This window comes from Hemiscyllium ocellatum, chromosome 36 (assembly GCF_020745735.1).
Source record: "Hemiscyllium ocellatum isolate sHemOce1 chromosome 36, sHemOce1.pat.X.cur, whole genome shotgun sequence".
NCBI classification, from domain to species: domain Eukaryota; kingdom Metazoa; phylum Chordata; class Chondrichthyes; order Orectolobiformes; family Hemiscylliidae; genus Hemiscyllium; species Hemiscyllium ocellatum.
The window spans coordinates 42,578,475-42,600,675 of NC_083436.1; the positions used below are offsets into that span (position 1 = coordinate 42,578,475).

Sequence of the window (22,201 nt, forward strand, 5' to 3'; positions counted from 1 at the left end):
GAACTCCTCTCTTCTATAAAATATTCACCATGGGTCCTTGTACATTTGGCCGCATTTATGGACAATGTTGCCACTAGGTGGAGCATCATGCACTCATGTAAAACTGCAATTAAGGTATAACAAGCAGGAATGGGCCATTCAGCCCATCGAGTCTGCTCCACCATTCAGTGAGATCATGGCTAATCTGATAATCCTCAATTCTACATCCCTTCCTTATCCACAGGACCCTGGATCCCCCATCTCATTAAAAATCTGTCTGTCAATCTCAGCCTCGACATGTAATGACCCAGTCACAACAGCTCTCTATGGTAAATAATTCGACAGATTCGTTCCCCTTTCAGAGAAGGAATTCCTCCTCATCTCTGCCTTAAATGTATGACTCCTTACTCTGAGCTGATGCCCTGTGGTACAACTCTCCCAGAAGGGGAAACAACCTTTCCGCATCACCCCTGCCAAGTCTCCTTCAATTTGATTTATTGTAATAAGGTTCTCTCTCATTCTTCTACACTCCAATAAGTACAGAGCAACCTACTCAATCTCCCGTCATCAGGCAGTTCCTAGGACAGGATGTGGAAATTTCATCCTTTACTCAACGTATATAACCCCTAATTAGGCCTCTACTGTAAAGGAGGAGAAAGTGAGGGATTGCAGATGCTGGAGATCAAGACAGTGATGCTGGAAAGGCACAGCAGGTCAGGCAGTGCCTGAGCAGCAGGAGAATCAACGCGAACCTTCCTGGTAAAGGGCTTAAGCCTGAAACGTCGATTCTCCTGCTCCTCGGATGCTGCCTGACCTGCTGTGCTTTTCCAGCACTACACTCTCGACTTTACTGTAAAGCATGAACTCAAGAAAGAGCAACTTTTATTTTAGTTTAGATTACTTACAGTGTGGAAACAGGCCCTTCGGCCCAACAAGTCCACACCGACCCGCCGAAGCGCAACCCACCCATACCCCTACCCCTACATATACCCCTTCACCTAACACTACGGGCAATTTAGCATGGCCAATTCACCTGACCCGCACATCTTTGGACTGTGGGAGGAAACCAGAGCACCCAGAGGAAACCCACACAGACACGGGGAGAACGTGCAAACTCCACACAGTCAGTCGCCTGAGGCGGGGATTGAACCCAGGTCTCTGGCGCTGTGAGGCAGCAGTACTAACCACTGTGCCACCGTGCTGCCCTTAATTGTACCCCTCTACTTTTTTTGCCTGGTTTAATAATTAAGGGAAAATAAATAGATGCCTTAGAGTAATTCACTGTGTGAGTGGTCAGATGATCAGAGCTAAGCTAAGCTGTGGAGGCATGCGAGAGTGTGGAAAACAGATTGATCAGAATGGATTCAGGGATACGCATCTTCAGTTACTGAGATAAATCGGAGAATCTGAGACGGTTTTTCTCCTAGAGGTTTGAAAGGTGTTCAAAACCATGAGGGGTCTAGACAGGACAGATGGGGGGTAGCTGTCAGCAGTAATAAAAGGTTTGAGAACAAGCTCAGGGACAGGTTTTAGGTAGTTGGCAAAAGCAGCAACAGGACACAAGGAGAAACAGTCTAACGCAGCAAGTGATCTGGCCTGCACTGCCAGAGAGCACATCGGAGGCAGGATCGTTTGAGGATTTCCAGGAGGAATTGGATTATTGTGAGAGAAGGAACAGCATTCGGAAGGAACATGGGGAAGTGATCATTCAGAAAGCTGGTGCAGACCAGGAGGGCTGGGGAGGAGATGGCCTAGTGATATTATCACTGCACTGATAATCCAGAGACCCAGGTAATGTTCTGGGGACCCAGATTCAAATCCTCCTATGGCAATTGGTGGAACTTGAATTCAATAAAAATCTTGAATTAAGAGTCTAACGATGGTCACAAATCCATTGCTGATTGTTGGTAAAACCCAATCTGGTGGAGAAAGTGAGGACTGCAGATGCTGGAGATCAGAGCTGAAAATGTGTTGCTGGAAAAGCGCAGCAGGTCAGGCAGCATCCAAGGAACAGGAAATTCGACGTTTCGGGCATAAGCCCTTCATCAGGAATGAGGAAAGTGTGTCCAGCAAGTTAAGATAAAAGGTAGGGAGGAGGGACCTGGGGGAGGGGCGATGGAGATGTGATAGGTGGAAGGAGGTCAAGGTGAGGGTGATAGGCCGGAGTGGGATGGGGGCGGAGAAGTCAGGAAGAAAATTGTAGGTGAGGAAGGTGGTGCTGAGTTCGAGGGATTCAACTGAGACAAGGTGGGGGGAGGGGAAATGAGGAAACTGGAGAAATCTGAGTTCATCCCTTGTGGTTGGAGGGTTCCCAGGCGGAAGATGAGGCGCTCTTCCTCCAACCGTCGTGTTGTTATGGTCTGGCAATGGAGGAGTCCAAGGACCTGCATGTCCTCGGTGGAGTGGGAGGGGGAGTTAAAGTGTTGAGCCACGGGGTGGTTGGGTTGGTTGGTTGGTCCGGGTGTCCCAGAGGTGTTCTCTGAAACATTCCGCAAGTAGGCGGCCTGTCTCCCCAATGTAGAGGAGGCCACATTGGCTGCAGCAGATGCAATAGGTGATGTGTGTGGAGGAGCAGGTGAATTTGTGGAAGGAGGTCAATCTTCCCAATCTGGTCCACTGATGTCCAAAGGGAAGGAAACTGCCATCCTTACCTGGTCTGGCCGACATGTGACGCCAGACCCACAGCAATGTGGCTGACATTGCCACTGGGCAATTAGGGATGGGCAATAAATGCTGGCCTCGCCAACGTCCAGCCTCATCCCCTGATGATTTTTTTTAAATGGATTGAATGGCCTCCTTCCACTCTGTGACCCTGTAAATCCGAGAATGCCTGTGTTTGCATTTCCACTTTGTACAACAGCCTCTCTCAAGGCCTTCCAGTGAGCATGCACACTGGGGAGGTGTTGCATAACCTTGTCCAGGAGGAGCTGGAGCTGGGATCAAACGGATCTTGTATCGTATAAGTGAGAAAACGCTGCTGTCTACTGTCCCAAGTTGGATCAGGCCCAGGCTTCAGAGCAGAAACAAAAACACTGCTTTCCAAGCACCACCCAGTCTCTGAGGAATGGATGTTTTTCTCTCTATGCCCCAGTTAAAGTGACCTTCAAGAAGGTGCCAGCTGGAATGATGTAACACCGGCACATCATCATCCTTTCCCAGAGAAACCACTCATTACAAACTGAACAACAAGGCAAACTTGTATTTTTCCAGTGTCTTTAACACATCAAAATATCCCCCTAGGTATTTCTCAGGAACAATCAGTAAATAACACTTGGCAAAAGGGAGCAGTGGTGGAGTGGGGATTTTCCCGGAGCTGGATAACCCAGAGTCCCAGGTTAATGATCTGGGGACAAGGGCTTGAATCCCACCACAGCAGGTGGTGAAATGTAATTCTATAAAAAGCATGGAATTAGAAAGCCAGACTAATGGCAAACACGTCACAGAATTGTTATGGTTCAGATAAAGGCCATTCCGCCCATCGGGTCTGCACCAGCTCTTTTGAGTAAGGAGTGTTATTCTCCAGCCTTTTCCCCATAACCCTCGACAATGTTTCGATTTCACTTTTATCCAATGCACTCCTGAATGCCTCAATTCAACTTCCTTCAACACAATTTCCAGGCAGTCCATTCCAGACCCTAACCACTCGCTGTGTGGAAAGACCTTTCCCAAATGCACAGGAGGCAGCAATGGCCTTGTGGTGTTATTAACAGGTGAGAAGTGGAGAAATGTGGAGATAGCTGAAGGTTATGGACCTGGAGGAGATTCCAGAGATAGGGAAGGAATGAATCCACAGAAGTACTCAAACATAAATGAATCCCAAGACAATACAATAATTCTCACCTGTAATAATGCAATTCCAATAAATATTCCTGCAACCACTGTCAGATTTTCCCCGAGCCATTTCTCAAACTGTCCCACACAACCTTTAGTGTAAATATAATTCCGTTGTTCAGTATCCTGTGATTGAAACAAATGCATTTTAAGTGAATGTCACATGAGGCTCAGTAGCATAAAATCCCAGAGAAAAGTCTGTGGGACCAACATTTAAATATAATCATCCTGAGACTGCTTTGTTCCTGCTACATTTAAGTTGAAGCACTTCTTTATAATATTAATCCAAACATGTATCTCTCACCGATTGTCCTAATACAACAAAAAACTGCAGATGCGGGAAGTCTGAAACAGAAACAGAAATTGCTTGAGGAACTCAGCAGTCCTAGCGGTACCTGGGGAGAAAGAAACAGAGTTAAGGTTTCGAGTCCTGTGACCCTTCTTCAGAACTGATAGTAAATGGAAAAGATAGTATTTATGCTGACGATGGGGAATGGGGATGGGGGTACAGTCAGCAATTGTCTCCTCTACATTAGGGTGATGAAATGCACACTGTGTGACTGCTTTGTGGAACACCTACATTCTATCTGCAAAACTGGCCCCAAACATCCAGTTGCCTTCACTTTAACACACCCTCCTGTTCCCTGGCCAACATCTGTCTCAGGCTTGCAGCAGTGCTCCAGTGAAGCTCAGTGCAAGCTGCAAGAACAGCTCCTCATTTTCCACTTGAGGACCCTTCTGAACTCTGTATTGAATTCAATAAACTTGAGGGCCTGAGCACCTTCCTCCATGTCCTTTACCCAACCTCACACCCCCAGCCCTGTCATCACGTGGGGCTGCTCCAAGCACAGCCAACCCATTCTCACCCACTCATCGTCCCCATTTCCAGCATTTTTACTTCCCTGGCTTACCATCAATCATTGGACGGCACGGTGGCACAGTGGTTAGCACTGCTGCCTCACAGCGCCAGAGACCTGGGTTCCGGGCAACTGTCTGTGTGGAGTTTGCACGTTCTCCCCGTGTCTGCGTGGGTTTCCTCCAGGTGCTCCGGTTTCCTCCCACAGTCACAAAAATGTGCAGGTTAGGTGAATTGGCCATGCTAAATTGCCCGTGGTGTCTGATGAAGGGGTAAATGTAGGGGAATAGGTCTGGGTGGGTTGTTCTTCAGAGGGTCGGTGTAGACTTGTTGGGCTGAAGGGCCTGTTACCACACTGTAAGTAATCTAATCCCTTTGCTTGCCTATCTTCCTCTCTCTCTCTCACGGGGTTCCATCTCCACCTATCCACTCACCCATTTTCTTTCCCCTTCCTCGGTCATCAACACATATACCACCGTTTCTTGCTACTATCAGTTCTAAACAAGAGTCACTAAATTAGAAATACTAACTTTGTTTTTCTCTCTCCAGAGATGCCGCCAGATCTATCGGACTTTCTCCAGCATTCTGCTTCTATTTCTAATTGAGTTAAGTTACATATCAGTCATGAGTTCACCGAATGGCAGAACAGTGTGGGCTCTTCCTGTACCAATGATCCCAGCAGGAAAGTGATGGCAAATAGTTTCTCATGTCAACCCTCGCTCTGTGGTAAACATGCTCATCTCTAAGTCAAAGGTTGTGTCATTAAAACCCCACTCGAGAGAGAGGACAGTCCCAGTGCAGTACCAAGGGAGCACAGCATCATGGGAGGTGCTATCATTCACACGGAAAGTTCCAGCAGAGCTCTCACTGCCCCTTTCAGTAGCTGCAAGTGACCCCTTGGCCTGGTTCTGAAGAGGAGTAAGGAAACGCCCATCAGTGTCTTGGCCCAACGTTCATCCCTCAAATAATCTCACAAAACAGATAACCTGATCATTGCGATTGGTGAGAGCTTGCTGCACACAAATTGGCCATCCCACTTTCTACACTGTAACAGTGATCACACAATGCAATAGGATTTCATGGGCTGTAAATGCTTTGCAACATTCCATGGGTATGAAAGATGCTACTGAAATGTAGATCTTTCTTTCTAGCAGGCAGGAAGCTTTTGCCCTTCTTCAGTTTGAATAAAAATACATTCCTCTAACACGAGGTCTTCCCAAAAGGGCACATTCTGAAAACGGGACAAAATTGATGAAAGAGGTAAGATGGATTTGATTTTCCTTCATGAACTGCAGGATATCCAGATTGACTACAGTGGTGTCAATGAGTTGGAAGTGGATTGAGATGACTGGCAGGATTCAGAGCAAGAACGTAGGAACCGGGAGCAGGAGTAGGCCATCTGATAGTGGTCATTAGATACGCATATGGATGAGAATGGAATAGTGTAGGTTAGATGAGCTTCAGATTGGTTTCACAGGTCAGCGCAACATTGAGGACTGAAGGGTCTGGACTGCACTGTCATGTTCTATGTTCTAAAACTGCACACAGTACTCACCATCACCCTGTACAGGTGCATCATAACCTCCCTGCTTTTAAACTCAATCCTTTTAGCATTGAAGGATTAAATTTTTTTTAGCATCAAGTTCCTTTTAATTGTCGGTTCTTCTGACTTACCACTTTCAGTCTGACATCGTAACCACATTGAGTGTTAATGACATCCTCCTGGAGAAAAAAAACAATAATATTGAAACATTAACTGTTAGCAAACAGTAGCATTCCCACGTGGATTAAGTAACAGTTTCTGCTTACATAAAACCTGATGTACAATTTTATTATGTTCAATTTAAATTTTGTATATTGTGTTATAAAGCGGAGATAGCTTTTAGCCGTTATATTTTGGAAAGAGATATTCTTTGGAGCTTGGTGTAATGGACTCTGGAGACCTGTTTGTTTTAATTCACCTTTAATGATCTTTTACTACCTGCACAGGGAAGGGAGGGGGGGTTGTTGTTGGGGTATTTTAAAACAGATGCAAACAAAACTGCTATTACCAACGAGAATATAGGTCTATTTCTGAGCACGTGTCAGAGTGAAAGCTAAAGTATTAAAACTCTCTAGTAAGAAACCCAACCAAAGTGTTGGAAACTGGGCTTATGGAACTTGTGTTTGTTTCAAAGTTAAAGTAATAATAGGTTTAGTTTGTTTAGGTGTCTCAGAGAGATCCCAGCTGAAGAAAAAATGCATCCAGTAAAGCACAAAATCATACTCCAAGGGAATTGGTTGCAGTTGTGTTGAGGCAAGGAGCCTTGATATTACATTCTGGATTAGTGGTGTTGTAAGAACACAGCAGTTCAGGCAGCATCTGAGGAGCAGTTCTCCTTGGATGTTCCTGAACTGCTGCGCTCTTCTAGCACCACTAATCCAGAATCTGGTTTCCAGCATCTGCAGTCACTGTTTTTACTGCCTTGATATTACAACCGTAGCAACTGTTCCCTTGGGTTTTGGAGTTTGTAAGGATATTGATGGGTTAACAGGTATAATGAAACTTTCAATCCCTTGCTGGTGTTTGCAATTAAAGGTTCCAACCATTTGTCTAGTGTAGTACAGCTCATGCTTTTTCTTTGTTTAATTTAAATTTTATTCTTTATTCAAAATATACTGGCAGCTCTTGTATATGTTTTCAGCCCTTTCCTGATGAAGGGCTTATGCCCGAAACGTCGAATTTCCTGTTCCTTGGATGCTGCCTAACCTGCTGTGCTTGAACCAGCAACACATTTTCAGCTATGTTTTCAGTGAAGAGTAAGTGAGGTCTGCAGATGCTGGAGATCAGAGCTGAAAAGGTGTTGCTAGAAAAGCGCAGCAGGTCAGGCAGCATCCAAGGAACAGGAGATTCGACGTTTCAGGCATAAGCCCTTCTTCAGGACTGTATATGTTTTCAGTGGCTGACCTCCACAGATGGGAAAGAAAACTAGGTTAGGGTTTATCAAGTAAGGCTTCAGATTCTGGGTCCAACTTGTCCAGTGTTAACACCAGCTGGGATTATAACAATATAAACAAACACATTATAGATCACTTCTCCCTGTTGGTAATGGGGATGTGATATCTTCATCCATTTGACCATCTAATGTTGAATTTGCAGGGAAAAAAAAATTACTTTTCTATGGCGCCTTTCACGATCTCAGGATTTTCCATAGCTCCCATATGGCCAATGAAGTACTTTAGTTCGAGTCATTGCTGCAGAGTCAGAACTGTGTCAGCCAAATTTCACACAGCAAGATCTCAGAAACAGTAATGTGATGACGACCAGATAATCACTCTTAGTGATGTAGTTAGGGATCAATGTTTGTGGGCGGCTCGGTGGCACAGTGGCACAGTGGTTAGCACTGCTGTCTCACAGCGCCTGAGACCCGGGTTCAATTCCCAACTCAGGCGACTGACTGTGTGGAGTTTGCACATTCTCCCCGTGTCTGCGTGGGTTTCCTCCGGGTGCTCCGGTTTCCTCCCACAGTCACAAAGATGTGCGGGTCAGGTGAATTGGCCATGCTAAATTGCCCGTAGTGTTAGGTAATGGGGTAAATGTAGGGGTATGGGTGGGTTGCGCTTCGGCGGGTCGGTGTGGACTTGTTGGGCCGAAGGGCCTGTTTCCACACTGTAAATCTAATCTAATCTAATCTAATCTTATCCAGGACCTTTTCTACGAGAAGAACAGTAATTTACTGTGCTGCCTCACCGTGGGATCCTTGGTACAGCAAGAAAAGGGCACTCCACACCGTTCCCGACTTGTGTTGCTCTCTGTACAATTGAAGTAAATATTCAGATTCCAATCATCTGCATTATGGGCACCACAGCATTCCCACTGGAGTTAGAGAAATACAGAAATCATTAACATAGGCTCAAAACTCACCATTGTGTCAATGCAAGTTAAAAACTATAAATTATCAGTGCTTATAGAGTCATAAAATACTCCAGCATGGAGAGTAGTCCTTCGGCCCATTGAGTCCATACTGGTAATCAAGCACCTATCTACTCACATCCTATTTCCCAGTAGTTGGTCATGCCATGCCATGTCCTCTTGGTGAATGAAATTCTTATTAAATCCTCTTTAAACCTCATCTTAAATCTATGACCCCTCTAAGGGGTAAAGTTTATTCCTATTGACACTGTCTATGACCCTCATAATTTTGTACACCTCAGAAACAAAGACAGACAGACAGATGGGGAGAGACGGGGCAGGAGGCAGCCAGGGGGAGGGGGAGAGACCGAGACCGGGAGTTCGAGACAGGGACACAGACAGATAAGACAGAGAAACAGAGAATGCAGGAAAGAGCTGGGAAGTAATAAATGGAGTGAAGATGAGAAAGGGAGATGATAGAACAACAGACAAATCAGTAAGTATAGATTTGCGTGTAAATTATAATATGGAATCCTGCAGAATTGCACGAGATGTTTTTAGCAAATTATAATTCTTAGGTAATATCTGAAGGTGAAATGAAACTGCCTGCAATGTGACAGATACATTTCCTTACTTGGTTTCCAGAAAGTGGTTTCACTTTAAACACAGTCATAAGAACACAAAGAGAAGGTTATTCAACCCCTTGAGTCTATACTACCATTCGAGGAGATCAGAGCTGAATGCATTCTTGGGTCCAATTTTATTCATACTCTTGGCTTGCAAAAATCTGTTGACCTCTCGAATTAAAAATTACAATTTAACCCAGCTCCTCTCTCTCTCTGTGGGGGTGAAAGTTCACAACTGCGTCCCTTGTGCTCGAAAAAGTCTTTCTCACATTCTCTCTTGAATGACAATGATGATGTGTTATTGCCCTGTTCCCCACCTCAGTGTTTATCTCCATCTGTTCCAATTAAACCACTTTGATCCTCATATATTCAAGGGAAAAGAAGCCTCCTTATAATTTAACCTATGTAGGCCTAGTAATATGCTGACAAGACATTTGCTACATTGCTTTCAAGGTGATTGAGAATTGACCCAAAGCTATATCAACCTGGAGTTAGCTTCAGTCTTTCCCGAACTGGTTCAGATTGGTTATAGCTAACGTTCTGATATCCTCATACCCTGGTAGAATGGACTTACATATTCCTGTGTGAAGTCAATAAGATTTTGGAGATCAATATCATCTCGGTATGCTCTGATATTCTGGTTAATGAAAAGGTTAAGTTGATCCCTGATCCAGTCCTTGAAGACAAACGCCAGGACACCAGCTGTGAGCTCTAGGAAGAAGATCACTCCGAGGAATACAGAGAACTAGGTTAAGAAACAGAAGAAATGATGCAGGTTTAAAAACTTCTGTACAGATACTGATGCCATCAACTTCCAACAATTGCAACCAAGTGACTTTCAAAATAGTAATCCACACCAGAGACTTAATTCATATATACCCCATGCTGCTCTGCATGGCATCTGTTACATTAACAGAATTCCATTTTCTTATTAACTATCTAAGAGAATTTTTCTTCATTTAAAAATTGAAATGTTTGCTGATTCCATACCTGCAATTTTATGCCAGTTTGTGAAGGATTAAAACAGAAATCCTGGTTCTGAAGAAAGGTCACTGGATCCAAAACATTAATTGTTTCTATTTCCACAGATGAGATTTTCCAGAAATGTCTGATTTTGTTTCTGATTTCTATCATCTGCAGTTCTTTGTTTTTTTTCTTGAAAATCCTACTATGGTTAACACTATTTTTTGGAAACTGCATCTCTCACCATTTAGATATTTTCCTGGCTCCTTAAAACCAGACTTTGCACACCTGCCTTAACATTTTCACCTCTCATTCAGTGTCAATTGCTGTTTGATTACTGCTCCTGTGCCAGCCATAAGGACATAGAAACAGCAGGACTAAGTTAGAGGGCCCCTTGAAACTATTCAGTATGATCATGATTGACCTTTAAATCGCATTTTCCACCCCATCCCTGGTTTCCATATCAACCTCAGTCTTAAATATTTTCAATGACTGAGCATTCAAGGGACACAGGGTAGATCATTTTAAATATTCGTAAACTTTAGTGAAGCGATTGCTCCTCAACTCAGTTGGAAATAGCCAATCCCTCCATCCTGAAACTGCACTGCGCTTTCTGGGCCCCTCAGTATAAAACCGTCAGCACTTTTTTCCCCTATTCAAAAGTGTTCTAATTGAAGAGGCTATCCTCGTAGTTAGGATGCTGAGCTTAACTGAAACTACTCCAAGAATTTGAATTATTTGCTTGAAAAAACCTGAGCAGAGACTGTGAATTTGGTTTGATCTCCATTGCACTGTTACTAGGCGAACAAACAGCATTTAAAATCACATCTGCGGTTTTAAAAAATGAAATGAATTTGAATTTGAGTTACATGTATATACATACCTTTTATATATGCACAGATTAACATACACCCTTTTTTTTTAAAGGATGTCTACAGTATGGAAGCAGGCCATTCAGTCCATCGAGTCCACACCAACTCCGAAGAGTTCCAATAACCCTGAATTCTCCATGGCTAATCCATCTAGCCTGCACAGCCCTGGACGATTTTGTTTTTAGCATAGCCAATCCACCTAATCTTTGGATTGTGGGAGGAAACAGGAGCAGAGGAAATTCACGCAGACACAGGGATAATTGCAAACTCCACATAGACAGTAGTCCAAGACTGGCAGTTTGATTAAAATATCTAGACACTGTACAGCTTCCTCACAGTCTTCTTTAATAATTTACATCGCCATTAATGGGCTTTCAGCATAAACAAATTGATTGGAAATCATTGGTGATTTACTGGTGGTAGTTAACAGATGAAGTAATAAAACCAGATGTGGTTTGGTGATGGAAGAAAAAACATTCAGTTGTGTGTAAGAGCACTTCTGGATATACAGCAGTGACTGCATTTCAACCTGTCAGTCTCTAAGTGCGTTATTCTCAAAGTTAAAACAGAATTATAAATTTCCCCCACATCGTGCTGGATACAGAGCACTTTTGACTTAATTTTACATTGAGATTATGGTTGTGCACGAAGAAAAACTTCATGTAATCTTGAGGAATTGGCATGGCTTTGCCAAAGGGAAATCATATTTAAACAAGTTATTAGAAGTCTTTGAAGGAGTAAGTTCTGCAGTGTGTATAGATGTAGTCAATTTGGGATTTCCAGAAGGGGTTTGATAAGGTACCACATCAAAGGCTATGCAGAGAATAAAGCTCATGACACAGGGTGTAACATATCAGCATGAATTGAACTGATGATTGGCTGGCTGGTAGAAATCAGAGAGTATGCTAATTGGGAGCATGTGACAAGGGGACTGTGCTGGGGCCTGAACGTTTTACAATTGACATCAATGACTTGGATGTTGGGAGTGAAGGCATGGTAGTTAAATTTGCAGATGACACAAAGCCCACAAAGATAAGGAAGTTACAGATCAATACAGAGGGGTTGGATGACTGGGCAAGAAACAGGTAGATGGAGCACAACGTGAAGTTGTTCATTTTGGCAGGAAGAATAAAATAAAAGTATTCCTTAAAAAGAGAAATGTCGAATTCTGAGCTGCAGAGGGATTTAAGTGTGTGAGTCACAACAAGTCAGTACATAGGTAAAGCATCTAATCATGAAGTCTAATGGGATGTAATGTTTTATTATGGGAGTAATTGAAGATATAACTAAGGGTGCCAGGCTTCTAGGCAGTGGGGAAACCACACCTCAAGTACTGTGTGCAGTTCTGGTCTCCTTATTTGAGGAAGGATGTAAATGCATAGAGGTTGTGGAGATTATAAACAGGAATGATTGAGTTATTCTTTTATGAGTAAAGATTGGGCAGGCCAGACTCATTTCCACTGGAGTTTAGGAGAGCATGGGATAACTTGTTTGAAGTGTGTCGGATCCTGAATAGCCTTGACACGGTGGAAAAGATTTTTTTAAAACCCTACAGAGCTGCAGATGCTGGTAATCACTGGAAATTACTGGAAAAACTGCATCTGTGGAGAGAAAGCAGAGTTCCCGACTCAGGCGACTGACTGTGTGGAGTTTGCACATTCTCCCCGTGTCTGCGTGGGTTTCCTTCGGGTGCTCCGGTTTCCTCCCACAGTCCAAAGATGTGCAGGTCAGGTGAATTGGCCATGCTAAATTGCCCTAGTGTTAGATAAAGGGTAAATGTAGGGGTATGGGTGGGTTGCGCTTCTGCAGGTCAGTTTGGACTTGTTGGGCCGAAGGGCCTGTTTCCACGCCGTAAGTAATCTAATCTAATCTAATCTTAACGTTTTGAGTCCAGTGACCCTTTTTCAACTGCTGAGTTTTTCCAGCAATTGCTGCTATTGAAGGTGGAAAAGATCTTTTTCTCTTGGGAGTCAGTCCAGATTTAAGGGGACACTTATTGAGGGACAGCAACACGAATTGTTTTCTCTCAGGGTTGTGCAACTTCAGAGCTCTCTGCCTCAGAAGTCAGTGGAGACAAGGTCACTAAATATTTTTTGTGACAGAGGAAGATAGATTCTTAAATAAAACAAAGAACAGCGGACACTGGAAAGCAGAAGCAAAAACAGAAAATGCTGGAGAAACTCAACAGGTCTGGCAGTATTTGTGGACAGAAAACAAGATTGACCATTTGAAGTCCAGTGACCCTTCTTTAGAAGAGATGTCTTAAGACTCACTGAACTCAAAATGAGAACTCTCTCTTCACAGATGCTGAGTTTCTCCAGCACTTTGTGGATAGATTCCTGATATGCAGGAGTATCATAGCCTATTGGGGTAAACAGCAATGTGGAATTTGAAACTCCATCAGGTCAACTAAAATCTTATTGAATAGCGGAACAGGATTGAGGCGCTGAATGTGCTATTTCTGCTCTTCTTTAAGATGTTCATACATATTTAATGCTGAATGTAAAGGACATTAAAACAAGCAAGCAAAGATAATTGATCCAGTCATATGTTAAATGCTTGAATTGTGCTACACCACTCATGAGTTTACATTCAGTAGGACCAAAACTTAGCAACACTTGAGCTTTAAATTACAACAAAGGACCGTGAAGTGAATAACTGTGGTTAAACTGCTCAGAATCAGTCCACTGCACTGAGGAGATTCCATTTATTTTAAAATATTTTTTTCTTTTTTATTAACCCCGACACTACCGCCTAACTGCAGTAGTGCTTATTTTTTCCCCAGCACCCATGTTGTGTGTGTGCAGGTGTGAGACACAGTGAGAGACACAAGGTGCACAAATCTTTATTCAGTTTCCACCACCAGGAAGATGGGAAAACACCCGAGTGGCCAGTGACAAGCAGTGCCCTTCACATCAAAGGGCAATGCTGCGTGATCAAACAGTGATGGGGAAGGCAGGCATTAAAATCCCCTATTTATTTTGGTCAGCCAGTGCTTCAGGTTAACAACCCAAATCAAGGATCTTGTAGTTAACAAGATCCACCTGATTCCAATCACTACACAGTGTCTCCTAATTTTACTTTTTGTCTGTGGGTACATTTCTCCATAATTCAATCTAGTTACAAACTCTGTTAAGATCCCTGTGCAGCACCAGTATTGAATCCAACCAATTTAATTATTCTTCCGAGATTTCCAATCCTGGTCACTCCATATTTCTAAATGTCATGTGATCCCTCAATGTCCATTTTATTAACAGTTTGCCCCACCTGAGCAGCCAAGACTGGGCTGTCAGATCTCCCTGGAAACCCCTCTGTTAAGAATACTTGGAATACTTACAAACTTCAACAAGAAGGTGTTCTCTCGCAGAGCCCCAATACATCCTGCAAATCCCAGAATGAACATCACACCTCCGACCACAAGGAATAACCAGACTGGATCGAAGCCACCCAGGTCTGTGATTGATGAAATATTGGACAAGACTCCCTTAAAAAAAGTTAAATACACAGTTCAAACAATATTTGGATGCAATTGAAAAAAATCATAATCTCAAACTTTCTCATTTCATATCTATTTCAGGAGATAGCGACTGTAAACTGAATTGATAAAGTATCTTACATAAAGTGCATTAAAACAAGAGTCAGTCATACAGCACAGAAGTAGACCCTTCGATCTAACCAGTCCATGCCAAACATTATCTCAAACTAAACTAATCCCCTCTCCCTTTTCCCTCCAAACCTTGCCTATTCATGTATCTATCCAAATGTCTTTTAAATTGTACCCACATCTTTCACTTCCTCAGGAAGTTCATTTCACATAGAACATAGAACATAGAAGGATACAGCGCAGTAGGCCCTTCGGCCCTCGATGTTGCGCCGACCGAGTCCTACCTAACCTATACTAGCCCAATAACTTCCAAATGCCTATCCAATGCCCGCTTAAATGAACATAAAGAAGGAGAGTTCACCACTGATACGGGCAGGGCATTCCATGAACTCACAACCCGCTGTGTGAAGAATCTACCCCTAACATCTGTCCTATACCTACCACCCCTTAATTTAAAGCTATGTCCCCTAGTAACACCTGACTCCATTAGCGGTAAAAGGTTCTTAGTATCTACCCTATCTAAACCCCTAATCATCTTATACACTTCTATCAGATCTCCCCTAAACCTTCTCTTCTCCAATGAGAACAGCCCCAAGTGCCTCAGCCTTTCCTCATAAGATTAGATTAGATTAGACTTACAGTGTGGAAACAGGCCCTTCGGCCCAACAAGTCCACACCGACCCGCCGAAGCGCAACCCACCCATACCCCTACATTTACCCCTTACCTAACACTACGGGCAATTTAGCTTGGCCAATTCACCTGACCCGCACATCTTTGTGACTGTGGGAGGAAACCGGAGCACCCGGAGGAAACCCACGCAGACACGGGGAGAACGTGCAAACTCCACACAGTCAGTAGCCTGAGTCGGGAATTGAACCCGGGTCTACAGGCGCTGTGAGGCAGCAGTGCTAACCACTGTGCCACCGTGCCGCCCTTCCTACCATTCCAGGCAACATCCTGGTAAACCTCCTCTGCACTCGTTCTAAAGCTTCCACATCCTTCCTATAGTATGGCGACCAAAACTGCACACAATACTCCAGATGAGGCCTCACCAGAGTATTATACAACTGCAACATGACCTCAGGACTCCGGAACTCAATTCCTCTGCCAATAAAGCCCAGTACACCATATGCCTTCCTCACAGCACTATTTACCTGGGTGGCAACTTTCAGAGATCTGTGTACATAGACACCAAGATCCCTCTGCTCATCCACACTACCAAGTAGCCTACCATTAGCCCAGTAATCCATCATCTTGTTATATACATATAAACCACCCTCTGTGTAAATGATTTGCCTCATGTCTTTTTTTAAATCTCTCCCCTTAAAAATATTTTCCCTAGTCTTGAAATCCACCATCCGAGGGAAAAGACAACTACCATTAATTCCATCTATACCTCTCATTATTTTATAAACTTCTATCAGGTCGAGTCTCAACCTGCAATGCTCCAGGGAAAAATAGTCCCAGCCTATCTAGCCTTTTATAACTCAATCCTTCCATACCCAGCAACATCCTGGTAAATCTCATCTGAACCCTTCTCAGCTTGATAATATTCTTCCTATAACTGGGTGACCAGAACTCGACACAGTATTCCAGAAGAGGTCTTGCCAAAGTCCTGTACAACCTCAACATGACATCCCAACTCCTACGCTCAAAGGACTGAGCAATGAAGGAGAGCGTGCCAAATGTCTTTTTAACCCTCCTGTCTGTATGTGACACAAACGTCAAAGAATTATGTATCTATATTCCTAGGTCCCTCTGTTCTATAGCATTAACCAAGACCCTACCGTTAATTGTATGAGCCCTACCCCTGTTTGTTGTATCCAGATGTAATCCCTCACATTTTCCCAGATTGGACTCCAACTGCCATTTTTCAACCCATTGACCCACTTGATCAGGATCCCTTTGTGATCTTAGAAAACATTCTTCATTGTCTACTTTGCCACCAATTTTGGTGTCTGCTGCAAACTTACTAACCATGCCTTTTATATTCGTATTCAAATCATTTATGACAAATGAAAGAGACCCCAGAACTAATCTCTGTGGAATATCAAGGTCCGAAAAGTAACCCTCCACTATTACTTTCTAACACCTGCCATTAAGCGAAAGCTATGATAACTTATCCAGCTGTATGTTAAACTCCCAAACTGTGTTACAGCACTCATGGGTTTACATTTGGCAGGCACCAAACTATTGCAACGCTCGATCGTTAAGTTACAACAAAGGGCCATAAAGTATGTAACTGTGGCCAAACCGCACGTGATGATGTGAAATGTCTGCCGAGTCCAGTTCAATCTATTCTCCAACAGTGAGTGAGCAAAGATGCTGCTGATTATGTTTCACCAACAACATAACCTGGAGTGAACTAAGTGGGGACCCAGAGGAACCAGCTCACGAGCTATTAAGTGACAGACAAGCTGCCTCTTGTATGGCTGACTGATTCATAAAATCGATGAGGCTTCAAAAGCTGAATTGAGTTTACTTAGAATTATAAATGGTGTAGATCATGCACAATTATGACTACATATTCAGCCTGTGATAAATCAATTGTGGTTAATACATGCCAAAGGCCAGTCCTGTCAAGTTGAAAGATTGGACTGCATTTGATGTAACGTGAACACTTCTGAACTTTGTACTATGAAAGGACATAGAGGCACTGCAGAAAGTGCAGAAGGTACTTACAAGTGTGATATCAGAATTGAATGATAAATCTCTCAGGATTCTTGAGTGAACTGGGGCTCCTGAGAGAGGACTGATAGAAAGAACTGTTTGCCACAGTCATGAAGCCAAGAACGAGGGAATGTGAATGGAATTAAATCAAAAGGCTTTGGGACTTTAGCACGTTTTGTTTTCCCATATGTAGAGAGTTGAGTGTGCACAGAATATAACAACATCTTATATTTATACAGCATAGTGAAAGGTCCTGAGGTGCTTGACATAAGAATTTATAAGATAAAGTACAACACTGAGCCAATACATGACGGACATTAGGTCCGAAAGCAGTGCTTCTCAAGCTCTGTGATGCCGTTTCATGGTTTGAAGATTGCTGCGGTCCCTCAGGTGATGGGGGGCCAGAAGTTGGTATTGGAAACTTGAGAGGACGGGGTAAGCTGGGAGTGGGGGTGGGGTGGGGGAGGGGAGTAAGGGGCAGCAGGGAATGCGAAACCATTGACATCTCCTTCTGACTGGACGTTCAGCTGTGATCCTATTGAATGGTGGAGCAGCTCTAGGGATTGAACAATCTACACGGTTCCCACTTCCAGCTCCACAAATGTTAAAGCAGGACCACGGCTGTTATAATTCAGTCAGCACTCCATGTTGGTCACTGCTACCTTCAGGTCCATGACTCCAAGATTTCAGCTCACAACTATCATTGGGTCCTGACACCTACTTTGGGAAGTTTAACTCAAAGCTTGGTCCAAGGGTAAATTGTAAGGGATGTGTTAAAGTAAGGAAGTAAAGAATTAATATTAGAATTAGGTTTATCATCACATGTACTCAACTACAGGAGTACAGTGAAAAGTTTACAATATTGCCCCTCACGGTACCATCTTAAATACCTTGGTTACAAATCTCAGATACAAAATAGAGAAATAAAGAAAATAAGTTACATTACCTCAATGATTCATAGTATTAAGTTAGGAAATAAGATTAGATTACTTAGTGTGGAAACAGGCCCTTCGGCCCAACAAGTCCACACCGACCCGCTGAAACGCAACCCACACAGACCCATTCCCCTACATTTACCCCTTCACCTAACACTACGGGCAATTTAGAATGGCCAATTCACCTAACCTGCACATTTTTGGACTGTGGGAGGAAACCAGATCACCCGGAAGAAACCCAGGCAGACACGGGGAGAATGTGCAAACTCCACACAGTCAGTCACCTGAGGCAGGAATTGAACCCGGGTCTCTGGCGCTGTGAGGCAGCAGTGCTAACCACTGTGTTACCGTGCCACCATAAATAAGAAATAAAGTTAAAAGGATAGACATTACAGTCAGATAAAGCGATTACAGATAAACGTTACATTGCAGTAGATCAGCACAGGGGGCTTCAACACGTGGTCTGATCAGAAGTAGAGACATGCAGGGATTCCACAGACTAGGGTCTGGGCAACTGAAGGTATGGCTATTAATGGAGGGTGAATAGAAGTTGGGGATGTCAGAATTTGAGGAGTGTGGATATTTTGGAAGGTGGTGGGGCTGGAGGAGTTAGAAATTGGATGGGAGATGACCCCAGAGTGATTTGAAAACACGGATGAGGATTTTTAAGTCACAACATTGTTCGCTGGGCCCTAGTGTGGGTCGGTGAACACAGGGGTAGCAAGGCAGCATAGACTTGGTGTTTATGCAAACATCTCATCAACACTGATAGAAAGGGTCAGCTGATGTCTGACTGAACAATGGGGGAAGAAACAGCCGAGCTAAACATAGGGTGGGGACACGGGATTAGGGTCATTGCTTGTGTAGAATAAACAACAAACAGACTGGTTCATTCATTAAACTAATCCTATTTAAAGTCAAGTCCTCATGAATGTAAATGTGAGATTAGGATTTCACTACTTAATGGATAATCCTATTCAGGGAAGTAGGGAATGAGAAACCAATGACAGTTCCCTCAGAATGGAGGTTCAGCTACGATCCTATTGTCTAGGGACTGAACAGTCTACCCCATTCCCACTTATAACCCTACAGGTGAGGAAGTGGGACCATGACTGAGCCAATTAACAAGAAGCTATGATGTGGAGGTGCCGGTGTTGGACTGGGGCGGACAGTCAGAAGTCACATGACACCAGGTTATAGTCTGACAGGTTAACTGACTTCACCTGACAAAGGAACAGTGCTCCAAAAGCTTGTGATTTCAAAAACTTGTTAGACTATAACCTGGTTGATGTGTGACTTCTGAATTAAAAATTAGTTGGAGGTGGTAAGGGGTTGGGGCAGTGGTAAAGAATAGAAAGATCAAAAGAAAACTCAACATCTTACCGGGTTTCTTACTTGTTAAGGGAAGAACAAATTTGCAATTAAATAGCAACTTTCACAACCTCAGAACATCCCAACATACTTTACATCCAATGAAATACCTTCTGTTTTCAGGCAGTGTCATTGTTGGAAATGCCTTGCGAGCTCTGATATACAGCAACATGCTAATGGTCAGGTAATCGGTTTGAATAATGTTGGCACTATAAGGATATGAGCTTTCCTCTGACCAACAGCTAGCTCAGTTCTAAGCCACTGGGGGGAAGCTGGTCAAACCCATGTTTCAAAAACACTTCAGCTTACAACCAGAGTTCACAAGCAGCCATTCATCAAAATGTGGTGCCTTTCCAAATGTGCACATCGCATATAACCACAAGTAAAGCCACGGATTCTACCCGACTGTAATGCTGGGATAAGGAGCATAAACCCTGCACTACCATCGACTGTCTTTACACTTAACTCTCAGAATTGAAAACCAACTTTATTGCCGCCTATTTTTTCTAGTTTCTAGCAATCCCTTCTCTCCAGCTCCTGCCAGCCTCAACCTGATCTGTAACAGCCAGCTGTTGTAACATCAGAAGCACAGCAGATTTATGCACAGGCAAATCTCACAAAAAGAAAGGTGCTCATGACCCAATAACCTATTTGTTTCAATTCCCAACCCTTCTCACAATCATCCTGCTTTTCTTCAAAGGGGCATTTAATGTTGACCTAAGAGGACAGACAGCACCTTGGTTTAACACCTTAACCTCCAAGAGTGCTTACTGCCTAGGGGTGTGTGAACTCTGCCCAATACTTTGCAATATATACCCCTCGATCAGTATCACAAATACAGATGATCCAAGTCGTTGTTACTTTCATGCTTATGGGAGCTTGCTGTCCACAAACTGGCAGCTACATTTCCTGCATTACTACAGTAACTATAATCCAGAAAGCAAGTCTCTGGCTGTTTGGCGCATCCAGTAAATGGAGAGATATATAAGAGACAAAAGTGTAGGAATGCAGGCCTGTCCTTTCCTTTCCAAAAGTTCTGAAAATGAGTTTCCTGCAAGCCTGTTTGTAACTGTTCCTTGGAATGCAAAACAATCAGTAAATTCCTGATGACAAATACTGTTGTCAGTTAACAAGCCCAGGAATGATTTGCTTCACGACTACATGCCCAGCACTCTGTCACTTTGACAGATAGATATGTGGACAATGTTTAGACAATCCAGTGCATTGTTAGTCACTTGGTATTTGTTTCATCAGACAACCATCAACCAACCACCCATTCCCAATCCTCAGCATGTCACGGTAACAAAAAGTCTGCTTGTTACTTTTTGGGTCCAATTATATGTGTATTTAAGAAAAAGAATATTTCTGACCATATTCTTTATTCATTAAAAGAACACAAATGCTTCCCAAGACTCCAGTCATGACCTGTAGGACTCAGTATAAGTCATCGATGTAGAATTATAAAATGATACAACATAGACAGAGGACATTCAGCCTATCATTCTCATGCTGGCTCTTTGAAAGAGCTAGCCAATTAATTCAGTAATTTCTGTTTTAGTCCAAACACTACCTTCTCTCTCCCTGTAGCACTACAATGTTTACCACTTCAAGGATATATCCAATTCCCTTTTGGATATTGATGAAAATATTTCTCCAGAAACAGACCATTCAGTCGAACTGCTCTGATGGTGTTGACCATCCTCATTGTGTACCTCCCACACCCCACACCTACCAGTTGGCCTAGCCAGCGAGGGTCTCATCCAGGGAATGAATTAAAAATAAATTATAAGCAACCATCTCATATTTACAGACCCAACGTTTGGTCTCAAGTCTTCTCTCCATCCAGCCTATCAAACCTTCATTATTTTAAAAGACAGATGTATCAACCCCTCCCACAACAACCCCCAGCCTGCCTGCCCTTTTCTAGAGTAAAGAACCTACAGTCTGTTCAGACTTTCATGCTAGTTAAAAGCTCTCAATGCTAATATCATCCACCTAAATCTTCACTGTTTCTCTCCCGTTTTTCCATGTCCTTCAATTTACTTTCTTTCGTTTGACAGTTGAATAAGGTTTAACAGCAAGCTTTGCTGGATCAGGATGTGCACTGGATTTGATGCTATCCCTTGGTTACCATGTAAAGCCCAGAGTCAGGAACTGCGGCATGTTTTATTTAATTGTCTTTTTTACCGCTTTCTTTCTCTGTCCCCAGCCTGCCCACGGTCACTAAGGGCATGGAGGTCCTGGAGCTCCTCCACCACCGCTCCCTCACCACCTGATGCCTGGAGGAGGAATGCCTCATCTTCTGCCTCAGAACACTTCAACCCCAGGGCATCAGTTTTCTCATTTCCCCTCCCCCCACCTTACCCCAGTTCCAACCTTCCAGCTCAGCACCATCCTCATGACCTGTCCCACCTGCCTATCTCCCTTCCCACCTATCCACTCCACCCTCCCCTCTGGCCTATCACTTCCATCCCCACCCCCATTCACCTATTTGCTACCTTCTCCCCAGCACCCCCCCATTTATCTTTCCACTCTGGAGGCTTCCTGCCTCTATTCCTGATGAAGAGCTTCTGCCCGAAACATCGATTTTCCTGCTCCTCG

At 43.5% G+C, this 22,201-nt stretch overlaps 1 protein-coding gene across 1 annotated transcript in view; it reads right to left on the reverse strand.

The window, feature by feature from the left end:
• The window catches only part of tspan5a (tetraspanin 5a), a 101,998-nt gene that overhangs the window by 5,879 nt on the left and 73,918 nt on the right, over positions 1–22,201 (reverse strand). Inside the window, exons 3-7 of the mRNA XM_060851771.1 lie at positions 14,357–14,503; positions 9,759–9,929; positions 8,397–8,522; positions 6,341–6,388; positions 3,820–3,936 (exon numbers count right to left, since the gene is read on the reverse strand). Of these exons, the coding sequence (XP_060707754.1) occupies positions 3,820–3,936; positions 6,341–6,388; positions 8,397–8,522; positions 9,759–9,929; positions 14,357–14,503 (609 nt within the window). The remainder of the gene's footprint in view (positions 1–3,819; positions 3,937–6,340; positions 6,389–8,396; positions 8,523–9,758; positions 9,930–14,356; positions 14,504–22,201) is intronic.